The 26,986-nt window shown below is 41.4% G+C and overlaps 1 protein-coding gene across 1 annotated transcript in view; it reads left to right on the top strand.

The window, feature by feature from the left end:
- LOC146618122 (connector enhancer of kinase suppressor of ras 3-like) overlaps window positions 1-26,505 on the top strand; it is a 42,936-nt gene extending 16,431 nt beyond the window's left edge. Inside the window, exons 2-13 of the mRNA XM_085373037.1 lie at window positions 5,594-5,757; window positions 11,814-12,016; window positions 12,914-13,001; window positions 15,635-15,676; window positions 17,767-17,886; window positions 18,235-18,294; window positions 18,453-18,521; window positions 19,412-19,561; window positions 22,766-22,896; window positions 22,992-23,176; window positions 24,859-24,945; window positions 25,790-26,505. Of these exons, the coding sequence (XP_085229163.1) occupies window positions 5,594-5,757; window positions 11,814-12,016; window positions 12,914-13,001; window positions 15,635-15,676; window positions 17,767-17,886; window positions 18,235-18,294; window positions 18,453-18,521; window positions 19,412-19,561; window positions 22,766-22,896; window positions 22,992-23,176; window positions 24,859-24,945; window positions 25,790-26,094 (1,604 nt within the window). The 3' untranslated portion in view covers window positions 26,095-26,505. The remainder of the gene's footprint in view (window positions 1-5,593; window positions 5,758-11,813; window positions 12,017-12,913; window positions 13,002-15,634; window positions 15,677-17,766; window positions 17,887-18,234; window positions 18,295-18,452; window positions 18,522-19,411; window positions 19,562-22,765; window positions 22,897-22,991; window positions 23,177-24,858; window positions 24,946-25,789) is intronic.
- The last annotated feature ends 481 nt before the right edge of the window (window positions 26,506-26,986 follow it).

The raw sequence follows: 26,986 nt of genomic DNA, 5'->3' as shown, positions 1-26,986 counted from the left end.
CTGGAGCTCTCTGCCCTTTACCAATCGAGCCACGGGCCCATCCATCTGGCCCATCAAGACTCACTCTCATTTCATCAGTCCATAAAACCTTAGAAAAATCAGTCTCAAGATATTTCTTGGCCCAGTCTTGACGTTTCAGCTTGTGTGTCTTGTTCAGTGGTGGTCGTCTTTCAGCCTTTCTTACCTTGGCCATGTCTCTGAGTATTGCACTCCTTGTGCTTTTGGGCACTCCAGTGATGTTGCAGCTCTGAAATATGGCCAAACTGGTGGCAAGTGGCATCTTGGCAGCTGCACGCTTGACTTTTCTCAGTTCATGGGCAGTTATTTTGCGCCTTGGTTTTTCCACACGCTTCTTGCGACCCTGTTGACTATTTTGAATGAAACGCTTGATTGTTCGATGATCACGCTTCAGAAGCTTTGCAATTTTGAGACTGCTGCATCCCTCTGCAAGATATCTCACTATTTTTGACTTTTCTAAGCCTCTCAAGTCCTTCTTTTGACCCATTTTGCCAAAGGAAAGGACGTTGCCTAATAATTATGCACACCTGATATAGGGTGTTGATGTCATTAGACCACACCCCTTCTCATTACAGAGATGCACATCACCTAATATGCTTAATTGGTAGTAGGCTTTCGAGCCTATACAGCTTGGAGTAAGACAACATGCATGAAGAGGATGATGTGGACAAAATACTCATTTGCCTAATAATTCTGCACTCCCTGTATGGTCATCAAAAGAGCAAAATACACTAAACAAAGTGAATGTAGGAATTCAGGAATCATGTCAGAGTTCAGAGTGTCTGTGCACTTTGCTCTCTAGTGGCCTTTCATGTCAAGCCGAATTTATTCTGTCAACAAACACGAAAGTTTCAACGGAAATACTGAGATGGTTCTCTCATTTTAACTGTGCTGTGATGGCAGTGAACTCGGAGCAGGTAAGTTTAAAATCAGAGGTTAAAAACTGAAAGTTAAAAACAGTTTTCTTTTGTTGACAGTATATTTAAAGAACACTTGCAATAACAGCATTTCTGATGATACAGACAAAAATACTAAACACTCAGTAAAACTGTGTTCATTGTATGCAGTATTTATGTCTTATCTTTTTCCGATGAAAAAGGTGAAATAAGACTGCATGGGTAAGCACAAAAGTAGCGTGGACAGTATTTTCCCTGGAAATGTTAAGTACAACATAACTGGCTTCACACTTGTTTTACAATGACTAAAATAACTTGACCTTGAAAATATTTTCTTCCTGGGATGTTCTGCAGTCGATTCTGCAGCATTAAACAAATACTGGAGGCTTCCTCTCAGACATGCCTGGGCTCTTTTTATTGTTGTGTGCACAGGGAACACAAGCTCATGGAGTTGCTATAGCAATCATACCACAATATGATATTTTATATCATTTAAAAATGAATTATCTATTATCTCAGACGATATGATGCGACACAGGTCTAGCTGACACTGGACGTATCGATGGGCATCGAGGAAATGCCCTTCGATACGTGCACTGTTTCTTCACGTCTTTTGAAAAGGTGTTCCATGGCCTCGGATGGGCTTGGAACTGTGAGTCACTGGCAGTTTGTCTATAAATGTCGGTGAATGAAGCAGCTGATCTGCTCCCAGCGTTGTTGTCCCTCCTCCTTCCTCTCACCTGTTTGGAAATCAATCCTCTGAAACAGGCTATGAATATTTCATCAGTCTGAACCTGAGCTCAGAGTACACTGTGAAACATTCACATTACAAGTCTGTACAAATTAGATGAACTAAAAACATAAGTGCAGATACAGTTGCTTTTTCCCCACCTATGCAGCTGATCATGTTAAAGCAATAATTATCAAACATTTTGTACCAAAGGGGACAACCAAGATGATCTGAATGGACCTCTGTGGTTCAGTTTTATCCCAAGAGATAACCCTACTGTTTCAGACCATATTTGCTCAATAAATGAGGGCTTCTCTCCAGCTCTTCCTAAAGTAAGTGTTTCTTGTGGTGCTATGGACAGAAAAGGTTCACACAGATACCATCTGCTGTGTTTAATTATTCGTGCTGCTTGAGAAGCATCTCACAAACCAAACAACTAAACCGCCAACACAAGGCTCTCAGCAGTGTTACAGTGTGGTAATCCAGCTCGATCCTCGGCGCCTGTCAGAGGTTTGAAACGGCTTTCCGAGAGTTTGGGCCGAGCGCCAAACCCGACAGAGCAATCATCGAGATGAGGAATGATAAAAATGACTCAGCAGCTACAGAAATTAATGAGGTTTTATGTATTGCTGGAACATTGGATCCAGACCTGAATGTTGGACTTGAGTTTTTATTCTTTTATCTACTTTATTTAACTTGTTAATCTCCCATAATTTGAGCAAACTGTCTAAGCCATTGGTTTTCAGACCTGAATCTATCGAACGTTTCCCATCTGAGCAGGATGTTTCTGCATCACAGGAAGAATCAAGTGTAGAAGCTTAGCAGAAACTCCTGTTTGCTTATGTTATGATGGTAGTTGTCTCTGCTTTTCAGGGAGACTCAGTCTTTTGTTATCATGCTTTCATTAGCAGGCGATTTGGCTCCCGTGTGACGTTTAGCCGACCCTGCTGTGCAGCTGAGAGATTATCGGCCTCCTCGGGTGACAGTAATGTGATCCAGGCTGTCACCAACACATTCCTGCTGACTGCAAACTGCTGTCCAGCTCTGACCAACAGCAGAGGGAGTTTAGTTTGAAGTGTGGAGATGCGCTACAACCTAGAAGGAGCAGGAATTGTGGATATTTACCTGAGGAAGGTTTGGGAGTATGGTCACAGTTTCAATTTGGGTGTATTGAGAAACTTTCAGGAGCAACTGAACTGGAGCAGAAACCAAAATGAATGTGTGAAGATATAGGAGTTCAAGGCTTTCACAGTAGTATCTCGTTTTCTTTTAGTTTGATGAATGGAGAATTTTTAATTAAAGTTTAATTTACATGCTTTAATGGAGGGATCTCAAACTTGTTCTTGTTTATCATGAACTGATCCATTGCTAATTACCACCTCAAATTAAACTAAATATATTTTGTGACAATAAAGAAGCAGTATCAGTATCACTGTCTTTCAGTGACTTTCTCATCCCATCCACAATCTGAAGCTGCTGTTTGGGACTCATTCAGCTCTCCACCTGCAGCAGGTTCTGGAAGCAGATCTTCAAATCAGATGCAGGACTGCTGGGTGCAGTCCAAGAAGCTGGAGTTGGAGTCTGTCATTCTGCAGGATGAGAGTGGTGACCAGATCACTCTATGAGGAAAGCTCAGTACTAAGTGCTTAACTTTCAAAATGATAGGAAGGGGATCAAAAGACAATGCATGTTTAAATCCGTTGTTTAAAGTCTGGCCCTCTGAGAATGTCCTGAAGTGTTGCCCATCCCAGATGGTCTAAATTTTACCCTGTTGGGGGATGAGCAGACGACCCGTATCCTCCTGCTGGGGCCTGATTTGGAGTGCTTCCCAGACAATTTCACCCCCTCAAACTTTGCTGAAATCCTGTGAGTCTTTATTCTGGCCTTTTATAATAAAGACCAAAATTAATCGAATCTTACCGTTGTACTATCAGTAAGCAAACAAACACGCTTTGTATTCTCGGTGCAACTCTGTGTCAGAGGCTGCTGAACTCGGAGGTGTCCCGTCAGCAGTTAGTTAAGAGGAATGTTCCTCCCTGCTGTCAGAGAGAAAGCGTGGGCCATCTGTCGTCCCGAACACAAACAGGAGTCGCAGCTTCTTTAATGACCACATGCTGGGGCAGTTGTTTTCTTCTCACCCTCCCAGACATTTTGTTGGCCAGTTGCTGCTCGGCTTCTGCATAACATCATCATCATCTGCCATTTGTTGAAAGCTTGTGTGCTAAAACTCTAACATTTATTTTTAGTATGATGCAGGATTCAAGTCTGAACTTAAATCAAGTAAAAGAACTTGTTGAAATGTTTTGAACAAAAACAATGCTGTGGAGTGAACTTTGAGATGGAGGATTTCACGCTGGCAGAACGGAGAGTTGTAGAGGCTGTTGAACTGTTAAATTGCTGTAGACAGTTCTTCTCTTTAGCGTACAATGTGTGCACGTATGCTTAATATATTTTTTTGAGTTTTTCATATTCTTCCCAACCAAACACATCCAAAAACCCTGCAGCGAACCTTGTCTGTGCTCATGTGTGTCAGACAGTAACTGGTGCGTGATTGCTCATTTTATTGATCCAGCTAAGAGAACTCTTTGAACTCGTTCACAGAGGTCAGAGGTGAATGTTGGGTGCAAAGTGGCGCCGCTGAAACGGGCGCCATCTCCCTTGAGGTCTCATGAGGTCACGGGGCTGAAAGTGGGGTGCCCAGTATGACCATACCGGGCCACCAGAGAAAGATGTCATTAAGCATGCAAACCTGCGCATTAACCACTACTGGCAGAGCTATTAAATGTTAAATGAACCAACACTTTATGGATTGATGATTTGAGTATTTCTGGCATTTTAAGTGACAGTAGCCGTAGATTTGTGATGATGGTACAGAGGATTAGTGCTACGAGTTCAATACACGTGAGCTCCCCGACGATGTTCACATGCACGCGTGTGGTTGAGTTGGCTGTCAAGGATTGATTCATGCCAGAAATTCAATTTGTTCTACACATGTGGGGGGGAAAAGGTCTCATCCTGTTCCCTCCTTTCACAGTAAAGCTCTCTTCTCGCATATTCTCTGTTGTGATAGAGTAAGTCATGCATTAATAACTACTGCTTAAATTGTCAAATGTATTTCTTCAAATCAAATTAGTTTGAGTGTTGTTCCTGCAAATGTTTCACAATAAAAGCCTCATTAAGATGTGAAGGGTTTCTGTACAGTTACAAGTGCTATAGGACTTTCAATTTGAAATATACAGGAAGTGTTGAGATTGTAAGAAACAACAAAATGAGGCGACTGTAACAGAGAGACTGAGATTTAAAAAAACTAAATGGGGCTAATTAAAATTGTCCTAGCTATCTTTAGCTACTCAGGTAAAGTTAGATAAATAAAATCAGAAAAACATTATACTTGAAACAAAGTCTAGGACTAACAAACAGACAGTAAGTTATTGAAAGAAACTTATTCCTTTATACAGGAATGTGTTTCTTGGTCTGTTATTAGGTGACGAAAATAGTTTGCTTGTTGGTTGGTTGACGGAGGTGATGGATTTAAGAAAAGGTGTGGTTTGGTGAGCTGGCAGGACGCTGCCAGGCTGTTGGCTGTCACAGTGACTGATTGAGTCAATAAGGCGATGTTGACTCAGCAGCTGTTTGCTGTAAGACCTGAATGGATCATTGAGAGATGACTTTCACTGAAACTCAGATGCTGAAGTCATGCTCTGGTTTACTTGCATGTGTGTGCCTTAAGAACTCCAGGCTGATTGGTGATCCATGATATACAACCTAGAAATGTGAGCGATCAAAAGCACTTCTGTTATAAAACACTAATTGTGTTGCATCCCTGATGAATTTGTCAGTTTACTCAAATAAATTTCAAACCTGAGTTTTGCTGAATTAAAATGGTGAATTTCATCAATAACCTGTTCTGTGAACATTAAATGTGCTTCATTGTCGTTGTCTCTCTCAGGTCTGGATGACAGCCTGCAGCAGTACATCCCATCCTTCCAACAGCTGCAGGTGGATGGGGAGAAGCTGCTCAGGATGTCCCACCAGGAGCTGCTGTCTCTGGGCGTGGCGAGGGTTGGACACCAGGAGCTGATCCTGGAGGCGGTGGATCTGCTCTGCGCTCTGGTCAGTTAGAAATCAGAAAATCCCACATTCTCTTTTTACTTCTGATAACGTTCCTGTTTAGAAATGTTCCTCTACTATATAACTGTGGATTTCAGTGTCCGCTGTCATCACTCATGAGTCAGCATGTTAAATATACCTGTTTCAAGTCCTTTGAGATATGTCTTTAGCAGTGTTGACCTCCAATTCTTGTTCAATCAAACAATTTCTAATGATGCTGATGAGAAACTGCCAAAGCTTCTCTCCGTGTGAGACTCTGCTGAGATGGTGTCTGGACCACACAAACACCTGGCTTGTGTTACAAACCATAAAAATGTTGTAGGCGAATGCATGCACTGGAGTTAACTGAGTTAGCAGTTAGTAAAGGGGATATCTCAATTTGAGCTTCCATCCATTTTTGGCCACTTGTCATGTTTTTCTGGCTTGTCCAGGGAGTCCACTCCAGGGGAGGCTCAGGACTGGAAATGCCTTGGAAAGTCTGGAGAGTCCAGGAAGGAGGGAGGTTTGGGAATCTTTGCTTAGACTCATTGGCTGATACTTATAAGTTCAGCAGCAGAGCAGAAGATGATCCTTTTCTGTCCATCACTGATGGCAGTGCTGTAAACCTTGTGTAAAAGTTTCTAGAGCAAAGATTTGTTTCTTTTAAATAAATGTTTCAGTTGCATTTAAAAACAGCACCACAGCTACCACCATGCACATTACACGCTGCCTGAGGGGGCATTAAAACAGCTCAGTGTTCATCATAACAATCATAAGACCAGTGCTGTGATCAGAATCCTACTGCGTCTGATATATTTGGACAGTTTTTCTCAGAAAGTCTGAAAACTGAGCAAGAGAGGGATTTTCTAGGAAACTACAGAGTTTATCTTCGGTTTTTTAGGTTTAATGCCACAAATGAATGAAAGTTGAGCAGTAGTTTGTGTTGTGATTCTCCTGTTGTGCCCTTTAGTGGAACTGAGTTTTGGTTTAGTCGGTCGTGGCTAAAAAGTTCAGTATTCCTGTTTTCACTCAAACAAATCAACGGCAAACATTTATATGATTTCTAAAAAAATTGTTTCGCTGTGAAACACAGAGCTGTGTGATATGTTTTTAATGCCCAGAAGGTGTCAAACGGGAGCAGAAATCTTTGTTTAAAAGCACGTCAGTTATGCATGAAAATCAGTAATGAATGAAATAACCAGTGACTTAAGCCGATGACACGTGGACATTGAAACAAAGAGACGACAGAAGAGTAAATGATCCGGTGACTCAGCATGGAGAACGTCATAAGAGGAAACTTCATCTATCATAGAGTTAATATTGGAAGGAAAACAGAAAGGGTAGTAGTGATGTTGAAATTAAATTATCCTGAAAGTCACTCCAGCTTAGGCTGGTTAACCATATCCAGACACAAAGGTGGAGTTAACTAGCAGGTAGGTTGGTTTGCAAAAGGCAGACTGGATGTGCGAATCACCTGACCCTGAAAAACTAACATTGAGGCTTCATAATAGCTGTGTAGTGGCTGCAGACTTTGGTGTGACCCGTTTAAAGTTTTGAAGCACACACAGAGCCCCTCAGTCAGCTGTTTATGGGCTCTAACGTCTGTGTGGTGGTGAAAAGGGGGATTTACAGGCTGTGCTGAGGTTTAATGTTGTGACTGGCCTGAATAGGATTCAGTGGCTTTTTTTAAATGGAGACTGACACTCTGCTGTACCCGCCAACAAATGGTGACGATAAAAGAACAAGTGACCACAACAGACACTTATCAACCGCACTAACTACAAATTACTGTGTCCACCATATCAACTTTTCTCCAGTATAGTTGTTCAGATTGTCTGACTGCTATCTGATAATATGACATTTACACGCAGACATCTGTAACTGAACTTTTCAATGTTTGTTTAAATGTGAAAAGCATTAAAACACAGAATACTTCATTGGCTGAAGAGAAGATTCCTAAAACTCCCAACATTTCAGGGAAAAGTCTTTTTTTATATATATTTTTATATATATGGCTTTTCCTCATAACAGCTGGGGCTGTGCGATATGACCAAAATCTCATATCCCGATATAAGAATTCTATCATCCGATAACGATATAAATCACAAAAATGCAACATTTTCTGTAAATTCTGTGAATCTCGGGCAGCTCGACTTGCGGGAAGTGTTTCCAGCTGCGCGTCATGTAGCTGGAGTCGAGTGTTTTAACCGATGCATGAAACTATACATTTTTAGACATAAGTTGTAACGGCCGCCGTTTTCTTTGAGTATTTATTACACGGCGTGCTGCAGGGAAAAGCCTGTTCTAACGTTTGAGTCTAAGGTTTATTTTTTAGCACCTGATGGCTCTTTTTTACTTCTCATCCGTAAATAATCTGCTCTTTCACGTGATTTAGTTTATTTAGAAAAGTCTCAACTGGATCTTGAGCTTTATTGTGAAAGCTTTATGTGGACGCCCTCAGACATCGGTGCGTTGGTGGTTCTTTGTGTCTGGGGGTGGGCGTCCAGGTACACACCGGCTCACTCCTTGGCGGCCGCTTATCGGGGCCTGGAGCCTGGGGCTCGCTCGGGCCCCTTCGGGGGTGGGGTGCCCCCGGCCTCTCGGCCTGGGGCTCGGTCACTCAGGCACAGCTGGCGGCCGGCGGAGCTCACGGGCGCGTCACTGCAACTCCCCCTGGCTTCTGCTCCGCGGCTGCTGAGTGAACCCTCATCTGGGACTCTCCTCAGCTCTTACTGGAACAGTGGCGCGGCTGCCCCTCTGTTGGTCTTCCATGGTTTCTTGTGTTCTGGGGGCCTCTGGATGTCTGGAGTTTTGATCTCCTCCATACCTGCTTCACACCCTGGAGGACGGGGCTGTGGCCCCCCCACACTCCCTAGCAGATCGTTACATGGAGAAACCTTTGGAATACAAGCGCGCTGATCCACACAGGTATGCACACAGGTGTTCACTGCTCGTAGACCCAAATTACACCTTTCTTGGCTGCTACTTCGAAGCACATCTGTCCTGCGTGCTGCACAACAACATTGAATATTTAGTATTTACTGCTGTTTACACTTAGCTAGATTAATGCGATGGTGTTGTGTTTAGTATGTTGCTTTGTTTTTTGGTTTTTTTTTTGTCTTTTTTTGCTTGTTTTCTATTCTTCTCTCAACAGGTGATCCAGGAGATTTTTTATTTTTTTTCTCCCCCCCTTTCTCACTGTCCCTCTCCCCTTCTGTTTTTCCTTTCCTTCCTCTTTCTTTCTCCCTTTCCTATCTCTCACTCATGTCTGTCCCGTCTGTAACATCTGAAAATAAAATATAATAAATAATAAAAACAAAGATCGACCAAATGGACCAATACGGCAATGCCACGATGATCCATTTGGCAAAGTAAATCCATTGGGTATCCTTGTTGGTCTTCAGACAACAATTCTGATGGCTAAAGAACCAAATGGGACAGGCGGAGAAAAAAAAGAAAAAAAAAGAAAAGAAGAAAGCTTTATGTGGAACATAAACAAGCGGACATGTGATGGCGTTACCGTCGTTGTTCCTAACCACAACGCATAAAAAAACAGGCGCTTGTCCGTCCGTAGTGTGGTTATATAAAATATAGGAGAAAGAGAAAAATTTATGAAATTAATATAGCCACTACAGTGACCATCAAAACGGTGAAAAAATATTGCCGTAAACAGTTTATTTTGCGACACCACGAAACAAACGATAGCATAAAATGAAACAATAGATGTTTTTATATCGTCATCCGATATATATCTGATCCCTCAAGCCATCCCTCAAGATTTTGTACATTAAAAGCAATGCATTGTCCGGGATTGTAACATTTAGTCCTTTACTGAATCAGTGGAATCGTTAGTACAGTCAGTGGGGGATTTGCCCAAATAAATGACAATTTATTTGCTTCTGGTTCATAACGGCTTTGTCTGTCATATGATTCAGTCTTTAGGAATGTCATAAGGAAAGGCAACTTAAAGAGTGCTAGTCAGACCCCTCCTCATACTGTATTTGTGTTTGCAATTAGCTGATCTTTATTAGATTCCTGACCCCAGGCAAGGCTGAACAACCTGACAGTAGCGTATTTCAGAGCTTTAGTCTGTATCCCACATCCTCCCTCAGCCATGTGACGGGCACAAGCGACGTGTCATTTCCTGAAATGCTTTCACTTACCTCTGGAAAAATACAGTTATGACATCACACTGAAACTAACCAATCAATGCTGCGATCAGAGCACACACAGCTCCAAAGTTTCAGGGAGCGTTTTCCTGCAGCATTCAAGCAAGGTCAAATGATGTGTTGTGGATATTTTTTGCAGCATGAGGCAGAGTTTGCTGCATTTTGGGGTGGAGCAGGAAACAGATGTGACCCTCCCACCTGTCAGAGACCCCCCCCCCCCCCCCCCCCCCCCCCCACCCTTCCCCTGACACACACACACACACATTCAAACAGTTTTCAGCATGTAGAGGAAGAGTTTTGTTCCAGCGTCTTGTCACATGATCAGTTTTCAACTGAGGCTCATTTAACAGAACAAGAGAGGCCTTTTCTCTCCCGACTTTAACCCTCAGTACATACCACAGACTTATTCTGATAATTGGAGTGACATTAGGCAGCCACAGGCTCTTAATGACCCAGATTTTGTGTAACAATCATGATGCACTCAATGATCAGGGAGGCCTGCAGTTGGGTTCACCGCTGTTGAGGGAAAAAGATGTTTTTGTTTCAGCTCAGGTCTCCTGATTGACTGGAGGCAGCTGTCTCTGTTCCACAACAGACGTAAAAAGAAATTACAGAGATGATGCTCTGGGGATAATAATGTGGAAGAAAAGAGGAAACGAGCATTGTTTTATACTGACAGTTACAGTAAACATTTTCTATAGATTTCGATGTGTTTGGCATATTAATTTATCCAGATGTTGGCAAGATTTCTGGTTAATGTTGCATTTTATAAATGATTTTGTGTGCAGATTGTGTGAGATAGTTGTTCTCTCTCTTCTTTATGATTTTTGGCAGTTTTGCCTCTCCATATGAAAAGAGTGGAGCTGACACAATTAATCTGCTACCAGAGAAGCTTCTATTTATGTGAGATGATGAAAATTTGTTGGTTCAGTTTGTTCAAATGTGCAGATTGGGTACTTTCTCTGTTTTTGAAGACCTTATAAATTTTGTTTGATCTGTAATACTTCTAGAGATCTTTCACTTCAGTGCCGACATTTTCTGAAAGTTTTAAAATACTTGAACCTCCTAAAAACCTTCTGATAGTTATGCTCCTTGTTTCACTCCATCACAGCCCAGCATCATCCTGAGCTCTTTTCTGATTGACACCTAGGGATCACATCCTTTCTAACACGATTTGAAAGTTCTGCCTGAAACATGAGGTCAGGTGTCATGTTGTGTTATGAAGGATGTGTTTTCTGCGTTCAGTCAAGGTGGAACGTCGATTTGGCTCCAGATGTTTTGTTTGCATGACGCCTCAAACATCTGAATCGCTGCAGGCGACAAAGCGAATCAAAGGTCGTGTTCAGACCTGCAGATGTAATAACACATAAACGTAACACATCTGCACTTATTCATGAAAATAAACAAAAAGGTATCAGATTCATTAAACTGATTAATTAAACACGTGGCATTGATGAGTCATTTAGTTTGACGTTGATGTGGTGGGGAATTTTTTTTTTTTTTTTTTTTTTTTTTTTTTTTAGTCGCATAATCGCTATGGCGACTGGTTTGCAGGAATGTGTGTGGGGTTTTTGTGTGTGTGTGTGTTTTCATTAGGGAGACAGGGTGTGTTTGTGGTCAAGGGTCGTGGGAATCTCTAAATTCCCTCCAATCATTCCTGAACATTGTTGTGTGTTCTCAAACAAAAAGTACTTTGAGGTGCAAAATACAATGTGGACTACTCAAACTGCAGCTTCGTGCAGTGTAACGTTTCCGCAGTGCCTCTTTCAGAGTTTCCTGTGGCAGCATACTTGTGCTAAGGTTAGTGAGCCAGGAAATAGTGACAGTGCTGATGGGAAGTGTAGTCTTTATGTTTAATAATTGAGTAAGAAGCAGGTTTGTTTCACTGAATCTTTCATCTTTCTTTAACAGAACTATGGCGTGGAGTCGGACAACCTGAAGACTTTGGTGGGGAAGATGAGAACAGCGCACCACAACCTGAGCAGCGCCGTGACGCAGCGCAGGAAGAACCCCGCCTACCACAGCAAAAATTCCAATCAGCCCACCAATGAATTCCTCACCGCCGTGGTCGAACTGATCGGCACCGCCAAGAATCTGCTGGCCTGGCTGGACAGGTAACCACGACGGCATTCAGAGTATCCTGGTATTAAAAACGAAACATTATTTGCTCATTAAAACAACCGCGATCTCGTAAAAAGCATAAAAATAAAACTGGATACCATGATGTCACAGTTGATGTTTTCATCCAGGCTTTCTTTTGAATTTGTAAATTTAACTGTACTTGCATAATTGCTCACACAACACTTTCACTAACATGGCATTTGTTTTTATTAACGTGTCAGTCAGAAGTTCACTCATAACGTGCAGCTCAGTGCACAACTTTGTTCCTTCTAAGATAGCGGTTGTACTCTCCCCTCCGTTCTGATTATTTTAGTATCGTGTTTCCTCGCAGCGCTGCTCCAGTTTACTGCATCGCCGCTTTGACTGCTTCAGCTTTTTTGCAGCTTGTATCAGCTTGAAACACATTCCAGCTTGGCTGCAGCAGCTGGAAACAAACATGGATGCCCCATAATGCACCTGACATCTGAAGTGTGTCAGCTCGCTCACCCAGAAACACCTGGGGCCACTTTTTATTCAGTCTCCATCCAGTTATCTCATCCAAAAAATTTTCATACTCGATATGTTTGGGTTGGAACAGCTATTATGATCTGAAGTTAATGAAAACTTACAGAAAGTCAAATTTTCATTAATTTCTTTGATGTTCTGTCCTTTTTTAAAATGTGTTTTAAAGTGTTCAGCATTGCATGCTGTTTTTTTTCACTGTTTTTCACTTGCTTACCATTGGCTGTTCATGGCCGATCAGTGTGAAGCAGTAAAAGATCAGAGGTAGTGTATAAAGAGACCGAATAGTCTGTGGCCCTGCTCGTATTTTGAATCCGTTTTAAAACACAGCCCTGTTGTCTGCCAGCCCTGACATGATTCTATAATTTTAGTTTCTCTCTTCTTGCTAGGACTCCTCTGTCGAGTGCCAATGACTTCACCTCAACCAAAGGCAAGATCATCCAGCTGTGTTTGGAGCTCACCTCCACCGTCCAGAAGGTCAGTGACGCTCAGACGCCGCTCTGTGTTTTCTTCAGTGTTTCTGTGCTTTCCTGAGTGATTAACAGATCCACTCTGGGAAATACAATCTCCACATGAGACCTTAAAAGAGAAACAGATCTCTGATGTTTTCTGTGTGCAGCAGCTTGTCATAAAGACACATCAGAGAGGAAGGAGGTCATGAACTAAAATGTTTATTTTCTGGATCGGTTGTTGTTGGTGGTGATGATCATGAAGAAGCTCCAGATAACTACTGTATACATGAGCACAGTCATTTTGATGGCATATCTCCTTCCGATAGCTGAGATCCTTACATGTTTCATACTTTAGAAACTTTGAGATTATTACTAAAATGTAAATGAAAGCACAAGATGTGGAACTTCAACAAAACCAGTTCATGGAGAGTGGGAAATGTCAAGTACGTGTCCTGAATACATTTTAAAAGTTTTACATTTATAATTAAGAAGCATCCCAATTCTGTGAAGACGTATATTCATGCACCATCCTAAAATGCTGCTGCCCAAAGAACATGTCATCTAAGCAGTTTTACGCTCCTTAAGGGACAGAGTAAGCTATAGACTGTATTTAAAAGATGGACATACCCCTGATGTCAGCTTTTGAACACATTTTGAAGCCTCAGTTTTCATATTTTGGTAGTCCACTTTACTGGAGCCAGAAGTGACCATTTGGTTGAGGTAGTGGAGCTAAGTTATCAGCTAATGCTAGCTGGCTTGATTATAAAACCTGCGAATTTCTCTTAATTTCAATGTCTTTACCACACAGAGGAATAATATTTGTCAGAAAGTTGCATTAAAATGCTCTAAAAGCACTGACAGCAAAAACATAGTTGGGAAGTTTAGCTGAGGTGAAGCCTAACAAACGGAGACTGGCTACAACCACTCACGTGCTTTTCACCCGTCATTTAAAGTGACAGGCCCCTAATTATACACAAGCATAAACTATTAAGAGACTTTTTAAAAAATTCCCTCACTGTACAGTTACCATGAGGAGGGGAATTAGCGTCACAGAACAGTTTGTTTCACATCTCCTTCTTCTCAGCTATCAGTTATCCCATAAAGAAAAGTGAAAAAAATCAGGTTTTCTCAGCTCTGTTAATGCTAAATCCACAGCTTAAGGATCTATTCTATACAAAGTCTTGTGCAACCAAGCATAAAGTCATGAATCAGTGATGAATTGTATGTAACCCTTTACATCGTTGCAGAGTCTACCTGAGGCAGTCGTGCTGTCACACGACAAAATATGAGGGAACTAATTGTGTGAGAAGTTCAAACATGATGCATATTAATGCAGCTGAGGCGTACAGACATGTTTTATGCAACGGCAGAATACTTCAGCTGCAAATCAGCCAGACGTTTCATTAGTTTAGAACTTTATAATTTCCTTTAGGGACGGCAAAAGTTTGTTTCAGAGCTTCACATTTTGCAATAAGCTGGATTTCTCTTCATTTATTGAAGTATTCAGAAGCGGATGTGCACTTGGAAGTTTTCTGCAGCGTGCCACCTCCCTGCATGTGTCTGCAGAGCCTTCTGAGGCGTCGCCCTGCTGCGCTGTCATGCAATCATCCTGTCAGCGTGTTTACGGGGAACTGTTATTTCTCCGACCGCAGCAGGAATCCTCTCGGTGTCTCTGGGAGGCGTTCACCGTCCCTGCCTCCTGGTTTCACTCTCCTGTAGGCTGTCATTTCTCAAATATTTGTTTTGCCGCTGATTCCCTTTCTCCTTTCCCGTGTTTGTTTGCCACACTCACAGTTCTGGCTTCTGAATGGAAAACCTGCCAAATTTGATATGAGCAAGTTCTCCTTTTCCCCAGATGTGAAAATGCTCCACTGCATCTGTTTTCTGAAACAAAAAACTTCTTTAACCATCAAGATGAAAATATTCTGTCTGCTGTACAGTAACACGATATTAGCCTGAAAGTTCTTTCCAAATACAGAACAACATAAAAATAAATTTACTGTCGTCATGACTTTTAATTCTCTTCCATAACTAACTGTAAAGGTATGACTGTCAAGGCGAGACCCCATACAAAACACAGCTGTAGTTGTTTGGCACCAGAATGTTGTGTGGAAAAAGTCTTATTTAGCAAATGATTAAAAAATTACAATATTAGAAAATTGATCAGAAAACAGTAAGAATAGGAGTTAAAGAAGAGGAGGTGAAGCATTGATTGATTGCCATCACTGAATGACATTGTATGGAGATTTTGTTTGATATCAGATTTTACAAATTCAGTCTTCTAACGTGAAATATTACCAAGGACATCCAGACTTCAGATCTGTGTTCATGAACTTCTCGTCCATCCTGACACCTAATTCAATTTAGTGTGAACAGTATTTGCTTTTGAAGCAATACTAAATTGGGTCACATAGTTTAATCATGTGACTCTGTTTTCCTTACCAGCATGGGTAATTTCCCAACTCTTATCAGTTGTTTTTGTGTCATACGCCACTTCAAAATAAAAGCATACAATTAAAAAAACCAAAGGCAGGGGCTGCCTTGTTTCTCTGATATTTTTTTGTTTTTTGTTTTCTCTCACAGTGATGATAATAAAGCAGATGTTGGACAGATGTTTGTGAGATCTCTTAGTCTCTGTGTTTATGTCTGTAATTCCAGGACTGCACAGTTTATGAGATGGAGGAAAAGATTCTGGAAGTGGTGAGTGCTGCTTTTGCTTTTCTTTCCTCTGTTCGAACATAGTTTTGTGTGTGTGTGTGTGTGTGTGTGTGTGTGTGTGTTCGGCTCAGGCACATCCACTTCCTGTCTTAGATAAGACTTCCTGTTGTTTCAGGATTCACACTTGGATGAAGTTCAGTCACTTTCCTTCTCATAGCCAGTTTGTCATGTGACCTCTTTTTATACAGTAGCACTGCTGTACTGTTACAGCGGTGGATGTTCATTTTACACATGCACGTTGTTTAAATTCATGTGGTCAGAGGATATTTGATATGTAAGTAATCAGAGTTTTCTTACACAGGAAAAGCGCTTTGAGTCTACTTTTTCTGTACTCGTCACATCTATAAGACGTTAACTTGGGCAAACTTGGCTTATAGTGACAAGTGGACAGAAAAGCTTCAGCTTACAGTAAACAGAACGTGGCTGGAAATGGACCTGATGTTTAATGTACACACTGTTTTAATCCTCATGGAGACAGATGGGCGAGTATAATGTGAATAAAAGTGTCTTTCATGAACTAAAGATTTAGTCCTAAAAACTGCTGAAGTATAACATTGGTTTTGCATTATTTTTTTAGTAATATTTCCAGTACTTTATGGGATAAATATCTATGAAGCAAATTTACTTTGTCTTTGTAAGGGGAGCAATAAAGTCACCATATTTGAAAAAAACAAACAGCAGGAAGCTGACCAGCTATATCCCCAGAGGAGCATGTTTTCCTGGTTTACTTGTAATTTCCTGCTGGTTTGTGTTTTCCTGGTCAGCTCTCTGCTTCCCATGAGCTCGGGCTCGGTGCTGCGCTCCAGGCCTGGGTGTCTGGTCATTTGTGATGATAATATGAGGCTGTTCTCGTTCTGCAGAGGCATCAAGCTCTTCTCCCGTACAACAAAACCAAGCACCGTCCCCACGTCCGTATTTGGAGCTTTTATTTGATGCTTTTCCAACTCCTGTTGCATCTGTTGTTTTCTTTCCCTTTTCCACTGAAAGGTCAGAGGTTTGGATCAGGCAGATTTGGTGCAGGAGGCGATTCAGCATTTCAGACTAAATTTAGAGCACTTTATAGTCATCATGAGAGATGTAAGCTAAGACCACCATGCTGCCAATGGCTTTCTGTCTTGAATCATGTTTTATTCTTTATTCGAGAGAAAACGGATGACAAAAAGTACCTGGTTTCGTTTTCAGTCCAACGATATTACACAAGCTATAAAACACTAAAATGTAACCACAAGACAAGTCATAAAATCAAATATGCAGTTGATGTCGTTTAAAATGTAACCGTGAAACTCAAGCAGTGTACAAGCTGGTGTGTAGAGTTTGATTCCAGAAGGTTAGCAGTCAGAAATGTATTATTTTATTATTTATATAATTAGACATTGTTGCATATGGTCAAAACAGTATTTGCAGTTCAAGGATCAGAAATGCCACTTAAAAAATGGTAACCAATAATTTTCTCGATTAGATCATGGAAACAAGATAATTATTGTCAAGTCTTTCAACTGTGAAATCCAAACCAGCACATTTATTCTTACATGTGCATGTTTATTCTACAGCAGGGTAGGGTTTAACCAACAACAGCAATATGAAAAACTAGTGTTAAATAAGGCAACACAGACTTTAACTCATATTTACACAAACCAGTCAGGTGCATAGTCACCACCTCGGGCCCATTTTGAGGATGGAAAGGCCCAGGTGTATAAATCGCAAACCTACATAGATACGCACCTACATAATGAATGACACCTTTACAAAATCAATGTAAACCACGTATATGCATAATTATAAACCGCTAATTATACAAAATAACAATGTTTTCCCTGGCATTTTTTAATAACTACCAGGTGGGTGACACCTGTGGTTTCAAAAAGGCTTCCAGTTTTATAAAAGTGTATAAAATCTGAATCAGACTCTTATATCTTTTGAAATAATTTTTGGGGTTACAGTATGGGACAGAAGAGTGAGCAGTGTAATAACACACTGTAATACAATTGTTGCCTGATAACTGGGTGAACACTTGCATGTATCCATCCATTGGACAAGCTGAACCTATTTGTATATATTTTCTTGTTTTTCAGTCCCAAGCGCTCAACAGCATCTGTGAGAAAACTGTCCAAGCGACTTCTGACCCCGCAAAAAGGGAAATGTCCTGTTTGGAGGAGGTTCACATCACCAATGTCAAGCCTGGGGAGGGACTGGTGAGGATTTTCTTTTAAAGGGCATAGAATTAAAAAAAGAAAATACACAAATGGGACAGAAATGATCATTTCCCTGTTGGGCTATGTCAGCGGGACGCCGCTGTCCGATAAGTACTGACTGCTGTAAAAAGAAAAACCCACAATATGACCCCACTTCCCCTCAGAATCATTAACAGGTATTTTAGTGCTATGCCATGAACCACAACCAGCGTTGAATCAAAAACAGAAACAGATGTAGGTCCAGAAAGGAAAACCCCATCGCCACCGCTGCAGCGAGGAATTACAGAGGAACTGTGGGAGGTGTATTTATGCAGAAGATCCATGTTTAAGTTCTGTTTTATCTTTCAGGGGATTTACATCAAATCCACCTACGACGGGCTTCACGTCATCACGGGAACAACAGAGAACGTGAGTGAGCCTCTGGGTCTTCTTCGCCGCTCATGTGCCATTTATAGACTTAAAAAATCTCTCCTGAAAGTCTTCATCACTACCAGAGATCATGGAAACATGCAGTCAATGAAATGTTAGTCTGTTAAACTCTGCGCTTCTCTTTGTGTGCTGTTCAGTCTCCGGCAGATAAAACCCAGAGGATTCACGCTGGAGATGAAGTCATTCAGGTCAACAAACAGACAGTGGTGAGTCGAATAGCCACAAGTTTCTCATCATTTTGGGAAATGGCCTTAGTCATTTTCTTAGATGGAGAGATCCCACACACGTCTGCGAGGCAGGACGTAGCTTCAACACTTGACTGTAGTGTCAAGTACCTGAGGATTCTCAGGTATTAGTTGTATAACAATCTTCTTGGATGACACGTGAAACATGTTCACAAACTTCACAAAGTCCAGCTGTCTCTTTTTTTTTTTTTTTTTTTTTCAAGCGACAAGTTGTATCTTCTTTATTTTGTCTTATGTATAAACTGAAGTGTTGCGACTTTTCAGTATGCAGGACTTTTTCCTTTCTGTCATATATTTAGTGCTACAACAGTGAACACTAATGTTAAACGTGGCCTTGTGAAATAAAAGGTCAGACTTCAGACTGCTCTGAACCATTTCAGATAGGCGAAGAAAACACAAGCTCCACCCACCTACAGTTCAGATATGCTTATTTTTAGCAGGAGCAGCCAATCAGAAGGAAGTTGGCTTTAACATGTTTTTCACTAATGAAGATATCACAATATTTATTAAATGTACATACTCCAAATAATTATTAGTGAGATTTATAGATTTTACAATCATGCAAATGCATTGATCTTAATAAAATATTTATTATCATGTAAGTGTAAATGTGATGTGAATTACATGAAACTGACTGTAAGCCAATAAACAGCTTGTTTCAGACAGTACTAAACCAAGGCCAAGTATAAGAGTTGGATCCGTTTCCGCAGGTTTCATAACAGTTCACAGCTCACAGTACGTGAAATGCTTCATTAAACGCTGACGTTCAGGGTCGTGAAGTTTAAGGTCTTTCCTCATGCTAGCGCTCTCTAGAGGCTGCAATTCTCTGACTTTTGCTCTGGTTGGTCCAGGTGGGCTGGCAGCTAAAGCACCTGGTGGGGAAGTTGAGGGCGGAGTCTGGAGGTGTTGTCTTGATGCTGAAGAAGAGGCCCTCTGGACCTTCTGCCAGCTTCGCACCGGCTCCACTGAAAAACCTGCGCTGGAGGCCGCCGCTTGTGCAGGTGAGCCGCCGCTTGTATTGTGCTGAAGTGCTTCTCAGCAAAATAAACGACTAACACCAGGGACTGTCTCCTCCTTTTCATCCTTCCTGATGGAGGCCCTCTGTGGTGGCAGATTGTTCTCCTGTCGTGGAGAGGTCAAATGATGTGGGAAATCCCAAGCTGGAGTAGAAATGGACAAGTACTTGTGTTGCAGTTTTTCTACCTTTTTTATCCACAAGTTCCACATAATTTGATGAAACCAAAAACATGACTGCACAATAAAAATGAGGAATTCAGGCCTAAAGTTCTGTGTAAAATGCAACGCTTGAACATGATCTGGAGTCTTTTTGTTTTCTAATGTATTCTCGCTTCTCTTTTTCGCTGTAACATGAGCTCAGTATTCGGACTTCCCAAAATGAATCTGAAATGCAGATTAACAGTCCTAACAGCCCCCGTCTCAGGAGCGTTTATTTGTGTGCTTGTATGGACGAAAAGAGAATTTTCATCAGTGAAAAACTTCGCAGCAGAATTGAGCAGGTAGTCTGTATATCCTGAAATCTCAAATTCGCTACATTACCTGTGTTTTTTCTTACACACAAACATTTTTGTGAACTCAGTCACTGAGAAACTGAAGGTTTTATTTCCCCATCCACAGATAAATCAGTGTTTGGCGTAACACGTACTCAAACCTGTTTGCTTCTCTCTTGCTTTCCTGATGCACAACAGAATTTTAAAACATCAAAATTCACAATGAAGCTTTTATGATTCACTTTCCTGTTTTTGTCGTCAGGATTGAAACAGTGACACAAATTCACCCAATAAAACTGACTGATTATAATCCAGCCTTTACTTGTTAACACACTTCTCTTCACTGTAAAACAAAGAAGTCGTCCTTGTTAAGATTTTTTTTTTTTGTTCTTCTGATATTAAAACATGCAAACATGTTCTTGTAAACCTCTAAAATTAAACAATGAGCTTGTAAAGGGCAAATCTTAAAGATACAACATTTTCTGAACATTTGACCTTGAAGAAGAGCTCAACATAACATGATATTTAGAATCACCATATCATTTCTTACATCTTTAGATGTTGACAATACAAACAATGGCATTAAGAAACATAGTTTGAAATAGCTCTACATAACTTTATTGACACTTTGGCCTTCAGATTCATCTACTGGCCCTGAAAAAGAAGTGAGGAGAGGTTCTTTTTCCTGGTTCAAACTGGACATTTGGGAGTGATTGTGTTTTCGATTTTAGAGAAGTCAAAGTTTTTCCTGTGGGGGGAAAAAAGAAAGAAAGAAAAAGCACGAGTGTACAAAGTTCTGGTTAATATCGGTAAATGTGGAAGGATAATGGATTCTTTCTGCAGAATTTCCAGGTGAGGCGTAGTTGACGCAGGTCCTGAACCTGCAGCAGCTGTAGTGTTGTGACAGACGTCACTGCATGAAAGTGAAGCAGACTGTGTCGGTAAGAAAATCAAGCTGCACGTGGTGGTTTTCAGTCTTTGTCGTAGCTTTGAGGTTTTGATTCGAGCAGAAAACGCAGCAGCCGCTCAGTCTACAGCTCCTCTGAGATGAGCGGGTGAAACAATGGAGCCCTTCTTCCCTTTTCCTGAAAAAAAGGAAGATAGGAAAAACTCTGCGTTGATGTCAGATCCGCGGTGGCTGACTCACACTTTAGTTCACAATGTGACAATCCTGCATTCACCAAACCACCTTCAGGGGTTTTGTGCCGACAGGGGTCCAGGATGTGTGTGTTTAGGGGAGATAGGAATCCAGAAAGGCGCTGGGTAGCTCAGCTGATGAGCTCAGGCTCTAATCTCAGTCTTTCAAAACAGATCTGAGATCTCTTATCTCATCGTCACTCCCACCATTCACTTCAAAGGTTACGCCACCTGCACTTACATTTGTTTATCTTTTGTTTTGTGAAGTGGGAACAATGACAAGCCTGAAACTATTAGAATGAGTAATAATAAGTTAAGAATAAGTTAGCTCAGTCAGCTTGGTGTTAAAAACAGATGACTGAATCAAGTTGCAAAGACCGGGGTCACTAATGGAACCTCTTATTCTTATTTCGTGAGACAAGAGCTCCACCACTGGAGCCACACCCACCCAGGTGAACTCATCTGTCAGTGTTGGGGAATTAAGGTCATAAACTGAGTTGACATGACAAACAAGTTGTCCCAAAAACTGCATTGCTGTGTTTTAAACGTCCGTGTTTTATGCAAGAAAGTGAGAAACTGCAGCAGGACGTCAGCTGTTTGCTTGTTTATGAAACAACTTTGTCTGTTTTATTTTTTTCTTTGTGTCTTAATGACTTTAAACACTGAATTAATAAATCTGCTGTTTAAATAAGGAAAAAAGTAAACTTTTGCTAGTTTTAGCTGTACATGAGTTCTAGGGTTAAACAGCATCATAAACACAAAGTGTTTATGATGCTGTTTTTTGTTTGATCAAAGGGCTTTAGAAAAATGTCTTGCTCCTTATTTAAACACTCCTAGGCATTTAAATGTTGGCAGTTATATTGAAGCATCTTACTGGGTCTTTACATATTTCAAAACTGATTCATCACATTTGCTTCGTAAACATCAGGTATACTGCAGCAATCCTGAGGTTGACTGAATAAGATAAGACAAGATAAAGATAAGACTTTATTGATCCCACAACGGGGAAATTTTTGCATCACCTCAGCTCAGGTACAGATATCAGAAGGAAATACAAATAGTACAATCAATGAAATGAACTTAACGATGAAATGAGCCCTTTTAAGGGAAGTGTATGTGTGTGTAAATGGGTGTAAAAGTGGTAATGAAACCACTCAGTTTCTGCTTGTTTTGGTCTTTCGTTGGATTTTTCACAATTGGGAGCATTCACAGTATCGCCAGACTGGATTAAGTCTGGCATGGTTAAAAGTGGCTGCATTGAAACGTCCTTTAAACGTGTTTTTCAAAGTGCAGGTGAAACAGAAAACGAGCTGAATGAAGTTCCTGTGTTTGTGAGAACTTGAAAGTGAGGAAGGAAACAGAAAAGCCTCCTCTGAGCTGGAACGACTTTCGCTTTTGTTTGACGATAAACGCAGTTCACAAAGTCATCGTCTGTTGTGTGCTGAGACACAGAAGCAACCAAAAACACAGATTAGAAGAGACAAACCAAACGTGTTAGTTACATGTGATTCTTTTGTTTCCTTTATTAAAGGGCTTAAATTTGTCTTTTTTCTTTATTAGACCTCTCAGGGAGCGCCAAGTCTCTATAAATCACGAGAGTCAGAAACCTCAGATGCTCCTGGAAAGAGAGGGAAGACGACCATCTTGGATTTGTATATCCCTCCTCCCCCAGAAGCGCCATATGTCCCGCTGTAAGTACCTCACTCAAGCTTCAGTATTTCAGAATCATCTTTATTTATTTTCTTTTTTATGCCTGTAATGCTGAGTTTCCTGCTCCTTGTGGCAGAGATGGGAACACAAGCGTATTTGCAGGTGTGAAAATGCGTCCCAAGTCTCCAAACTCGCATCTGGATGCAGACGTGCGGCAGCGGCGCTACACTGTAGCAGAGGAAAACCGGACGTCTGTCGTCCCTCCACCTGAATCCAGTCATCCTATCCCAGTTCGCCTCAGGCAGCGCTCCTCCTCACGCTGTAAGGACACAAAGGCTCTTAACCTTACTCTAGAGCAGGGGTGGGCAACTCCAGGCCTCGAGGGCCGGTGTCCTGCAGGTTTTGTATAATGTGTATGTGTTAGTCCCCATAGGGAAATAGTTCCTCTGCATTGAACCCATTCACCCAGTGAAGCAGTGCAGCGCCCGGGGAGCAGTGTGTGGGGACGGTACCTTGCTCAGGGGTACCTCAGGGTAGCCGTTCAGTGGAGTCGAACCCCCGACCTTCCGATCATGGGGCCACCACTCTACCTACTGAGCTATCCCTGCCCTTTTAGATCTCACCCTGGGTAAACACACCTGAATCAAATGATTAGTTAATTACCAGGCCTCCAGAGAACTACGAGACATGTTGTAGAGGTAATTTAGCCATTTGAATAAGCTGTGTTGGATCAAGGACACATCTAAAACCTGCAGGACACCAGCCCTCAAGGCCTTGAGTTGCCCACCACTGCTCTAGAGCTTAGTCTAACAATGAAAACAAAGCTCAAACTATACTTTGAATAAGAAGGAAAAAGTTTAGTCCTGTCCCAGTGTTTTATATCCAGACTAAGTTTATAGGCTGAGTGATTCCATGCCCAAGGGTCAAAATATGAAGCGACAGCCAGCAGCCAGTCATCACAGCACAAAGACAAAATAAGAGCACCACAATGAGGGGAAAAACATGTGGGTTATGATGAGTTATACAACACTTACAGTACCACAGGAAATGAAAGCACATAAAACCACAATCAACTGTTTTTTTTAGTTGTTGTTTTTGTTTTTTTTGCTTGATGCATAGACTGTTCTCACACATGCACAGCAGCCCTGAACTTTTGTCAGAGGCTCACTTTAACCTCACAATCCTTTAACCTCCTGAGACCCAAACTCTTTCATGGCATGTGTTTTTAATTTGTCTTTGCTATTTGGGCTGATTGGGACCTGACGAACGTAAAAACAAAGAATTCCCTAAAAACTTTTTTGTTTTTTTTTTTTACCTGATTTTTGTTTCTGAGAAAATGAGATCCACATAAGAGGACAATCATTTTACATTTCGATAGAACAGTGGCAGTATAAGAGACTAGACTAAAATATAATGTCCACACATGAGGTTAACCTGACAGTTCTGTAGTTCAGTCCCTGTGATTTCATGTGAGAGAATAGCAGATCAGATGATGTCATGTGTCTGGACCAATCTAGCCCCATCAAACCAAACAAAGCGTTTCTACTAATAAGACTGTGTATCCTCAGAGAGCTTCTGTTGACTTTAAGGCTTGATTTCATGAACAGTAATTCCTCCCTGCTGAGTTTGGAGCCGTTTTGTTCTGGTTTTGGTTGGAAACACTGGGATATAGTGCCACCTTTGTCTCTGGAGTCACCACAAAGCAACCTGAATGCATTGTATTATATTTTGAAGCTTTACTGGGTCATAGTAATCAAGGACACCTTAAGCCAGGAGTGGTTCTTTGGGGATTTAAAGATGAATCATTGATTTAGAAAACAGCCTGATTCTCCCAAGAAGAAAAAACCCCAAAAACATTTCTGTTAGACTGACTGCAGCTAGCTGTTTATGGGCCATATTGGTTTGTGCTCTAATATCTGGCTAAGTGTCAGCCTGAGGTGGAAGTAGAGGAGTAGTGTCTCTGAGATGGAGCTGATGTTTTGCTCTTTCTGGACTCTTCGCAGGTAAACCCAGACCCATCTCCATGCCTGTGGAGGCATTTTCAGGCGTGTCTGACCGGCTCTCCAGGCCCAGTACTCAGGGAAGGAAAGGTAAGTCCCACCTGTCCAGCTGGACCAGACGCAGTGAGCGCCAGTAATCTGACAGTTATCAGTAATAGCCATCTGTCCAACTCATTAAAAGGCAAGGACAGACTGTAGCAGGGATGGGCTGCGTGCTTTGAATTTTTACCTGGTTAATCATTAACCCCGAAAGCTGCCACTGCATCTGCGCGACTCATTTCATACTCTGCTCAGTCTGAGCGTTAGAGCACTTCACCTTGACGAGCACGGTGCATGTTGGCAGTTTGTCCAAGATAACAGGCAGTTAATGAACGGTTAAATAAAGACACGTGAAGAAGTGGACTGTTTTCCACTGACGGCAAACACGAGGCCGACAAAAGAGCGAAGTTTACACACTGCTGCATGAACCTGTGAGGTTTAAAGTGGAGTCATCCTTAGAAGTTCAGCGTCGAATTTATTTCTAAAAATATTCTTTTTTTTTTTCTTTTTTTTTTTTGCTTTGTTTGCATTATTACTTTTCTTTTAAATGAACAATTGAAACATGAAACGTCAGTTATGTCCAGATTTATCTCAACTGTTTCTTTAAAAAGACTTGCTTACTTGCTTTGACCTGCAACTTAACAAGTCAACTGTTACTTTTAGCTGTTTTGTACGATTCAACAGGGAGGATGGAAGGATAGAAGCTCGTTTAGGGAGGAGGACTTGCTTATTATGTCTTTTCACTCACATGTAAATCCAGTATGTAGGACTACCTCCTTTCTTCTTCGGTACAAGGTTGTCGTAATTAGGAACATGAAAGCCGTCATTTAAAGGTCTCGCAGCTAAAATGAAACAAGCCGAATAATTAAATAATTAACCTGTTGTCTTCTAACAGGTAAGGACGTCCTGCACATGTATCGGAGTAATGAGGGCATTAGCACTATCACGGAGGAGGAGCCGTGTTTCCCTCTGCCGTACCGAGGTCACCCATCTGTACGTGGCGTCGACCATATCAGGGGCAGCCAGTGCTACATTAACGCCAACCTGCACGACACAGCCACCATACCTTACCAGGAAGTGGGGTCCAAAAAGGCTTCTGCCTCCACTTCTGCCGCTGTCTCTCCCACTAAGGGTGTAAACAAACAGTCCACGTCGCTGCTCGGCGGCTGGCTGGCTCGACTCAAACTGCTCAGTCACTGAGGAGGAAAAGCTCAGTTTGAATTTTATTAGATGAGACAATTATTCTCACCTGGTTTCTGGAAGAGTTTTTAATATTCTGCTTTTAAATATCCATTTAAGTTTCACGGTCCTGATAAAAGGCAATGCAGTACATCATTTTATAGTTCTGGATAAAAACAGCAGATCGTGGACTGTTGGAGTTAACCGAACATGTTAAGATGGTGAGGAATTCATCTCAAAATCTAGCACCACAGCAAGGAAAAAAACTAATCCGGCATAGTGCTTTCCACTTAATGAACCTGATACTGGAATCTACTGATCGCTCATTTTCTGTTTGATTTATCAGTCATGGAAAATTTGAAGATTTTAAAGTCGTCAAGGAACCTTTGACAACACCAAGCTGAAAACAAGCCCCACCCGGGGGGAAAAAAACACTGCAACTGTTACAGTTTTTATATATATATATTTTTAATCATAAAGGAAAGTTACATCTCAGAGTTAGTTTTAAAATTGCTGCTATCATTTAGCAGAATTATCTGCAGATGTATGGATGCTTGAAGGATTGGTTTGCTGCAACATTCCAGCTTCCATGTTTTCCCTTTGGCCTGTAGTGCTGTAAATTCATCCAGATACCTATATATTTTTTTTTGCCTTCTGGTCTATGTTACAGACCTAAATGTCACCTGTGTTGTGGCCCAGTTACTCTAAAAAGACCTCTGCAAACCTCGTTACGGAACTGTTTTCCTACCACTGTTTACACCTGACAGCTAAACGAAGAGCGCAGCAAGCTAAATGTAGCTCAGCCAAGGTGATTCAATTAATGTTTGATTCTGTTGTTCAACTTCATCACAGGTAGATGGAGCCTGTTTATTGCAGTGTGAAGAAAGAGTTGTGATACAGGGTGTAGTTTGGT

This window comes from Diplotaxodon limnothrissa, linkage group LG15, assembly GCF_057381915.1.
Source record: "Diplotaxodon limnothrissa isolate DT_005_m linkage group LG15, D_limnothrissa_male_GT1.1, whole genome shotgun sequence".
NCBI classification, from domain to species: domain Eukaryota; kingdom Metazoa; phylum Chordata; class Actinopteri; order Cichliformes; family Cichlidae; genus Diplotaxodon; species Diplotaxodon limnothrissa.
This window is presented reverse-complemented; position numbering and strand designations above follow the sequence as displayed.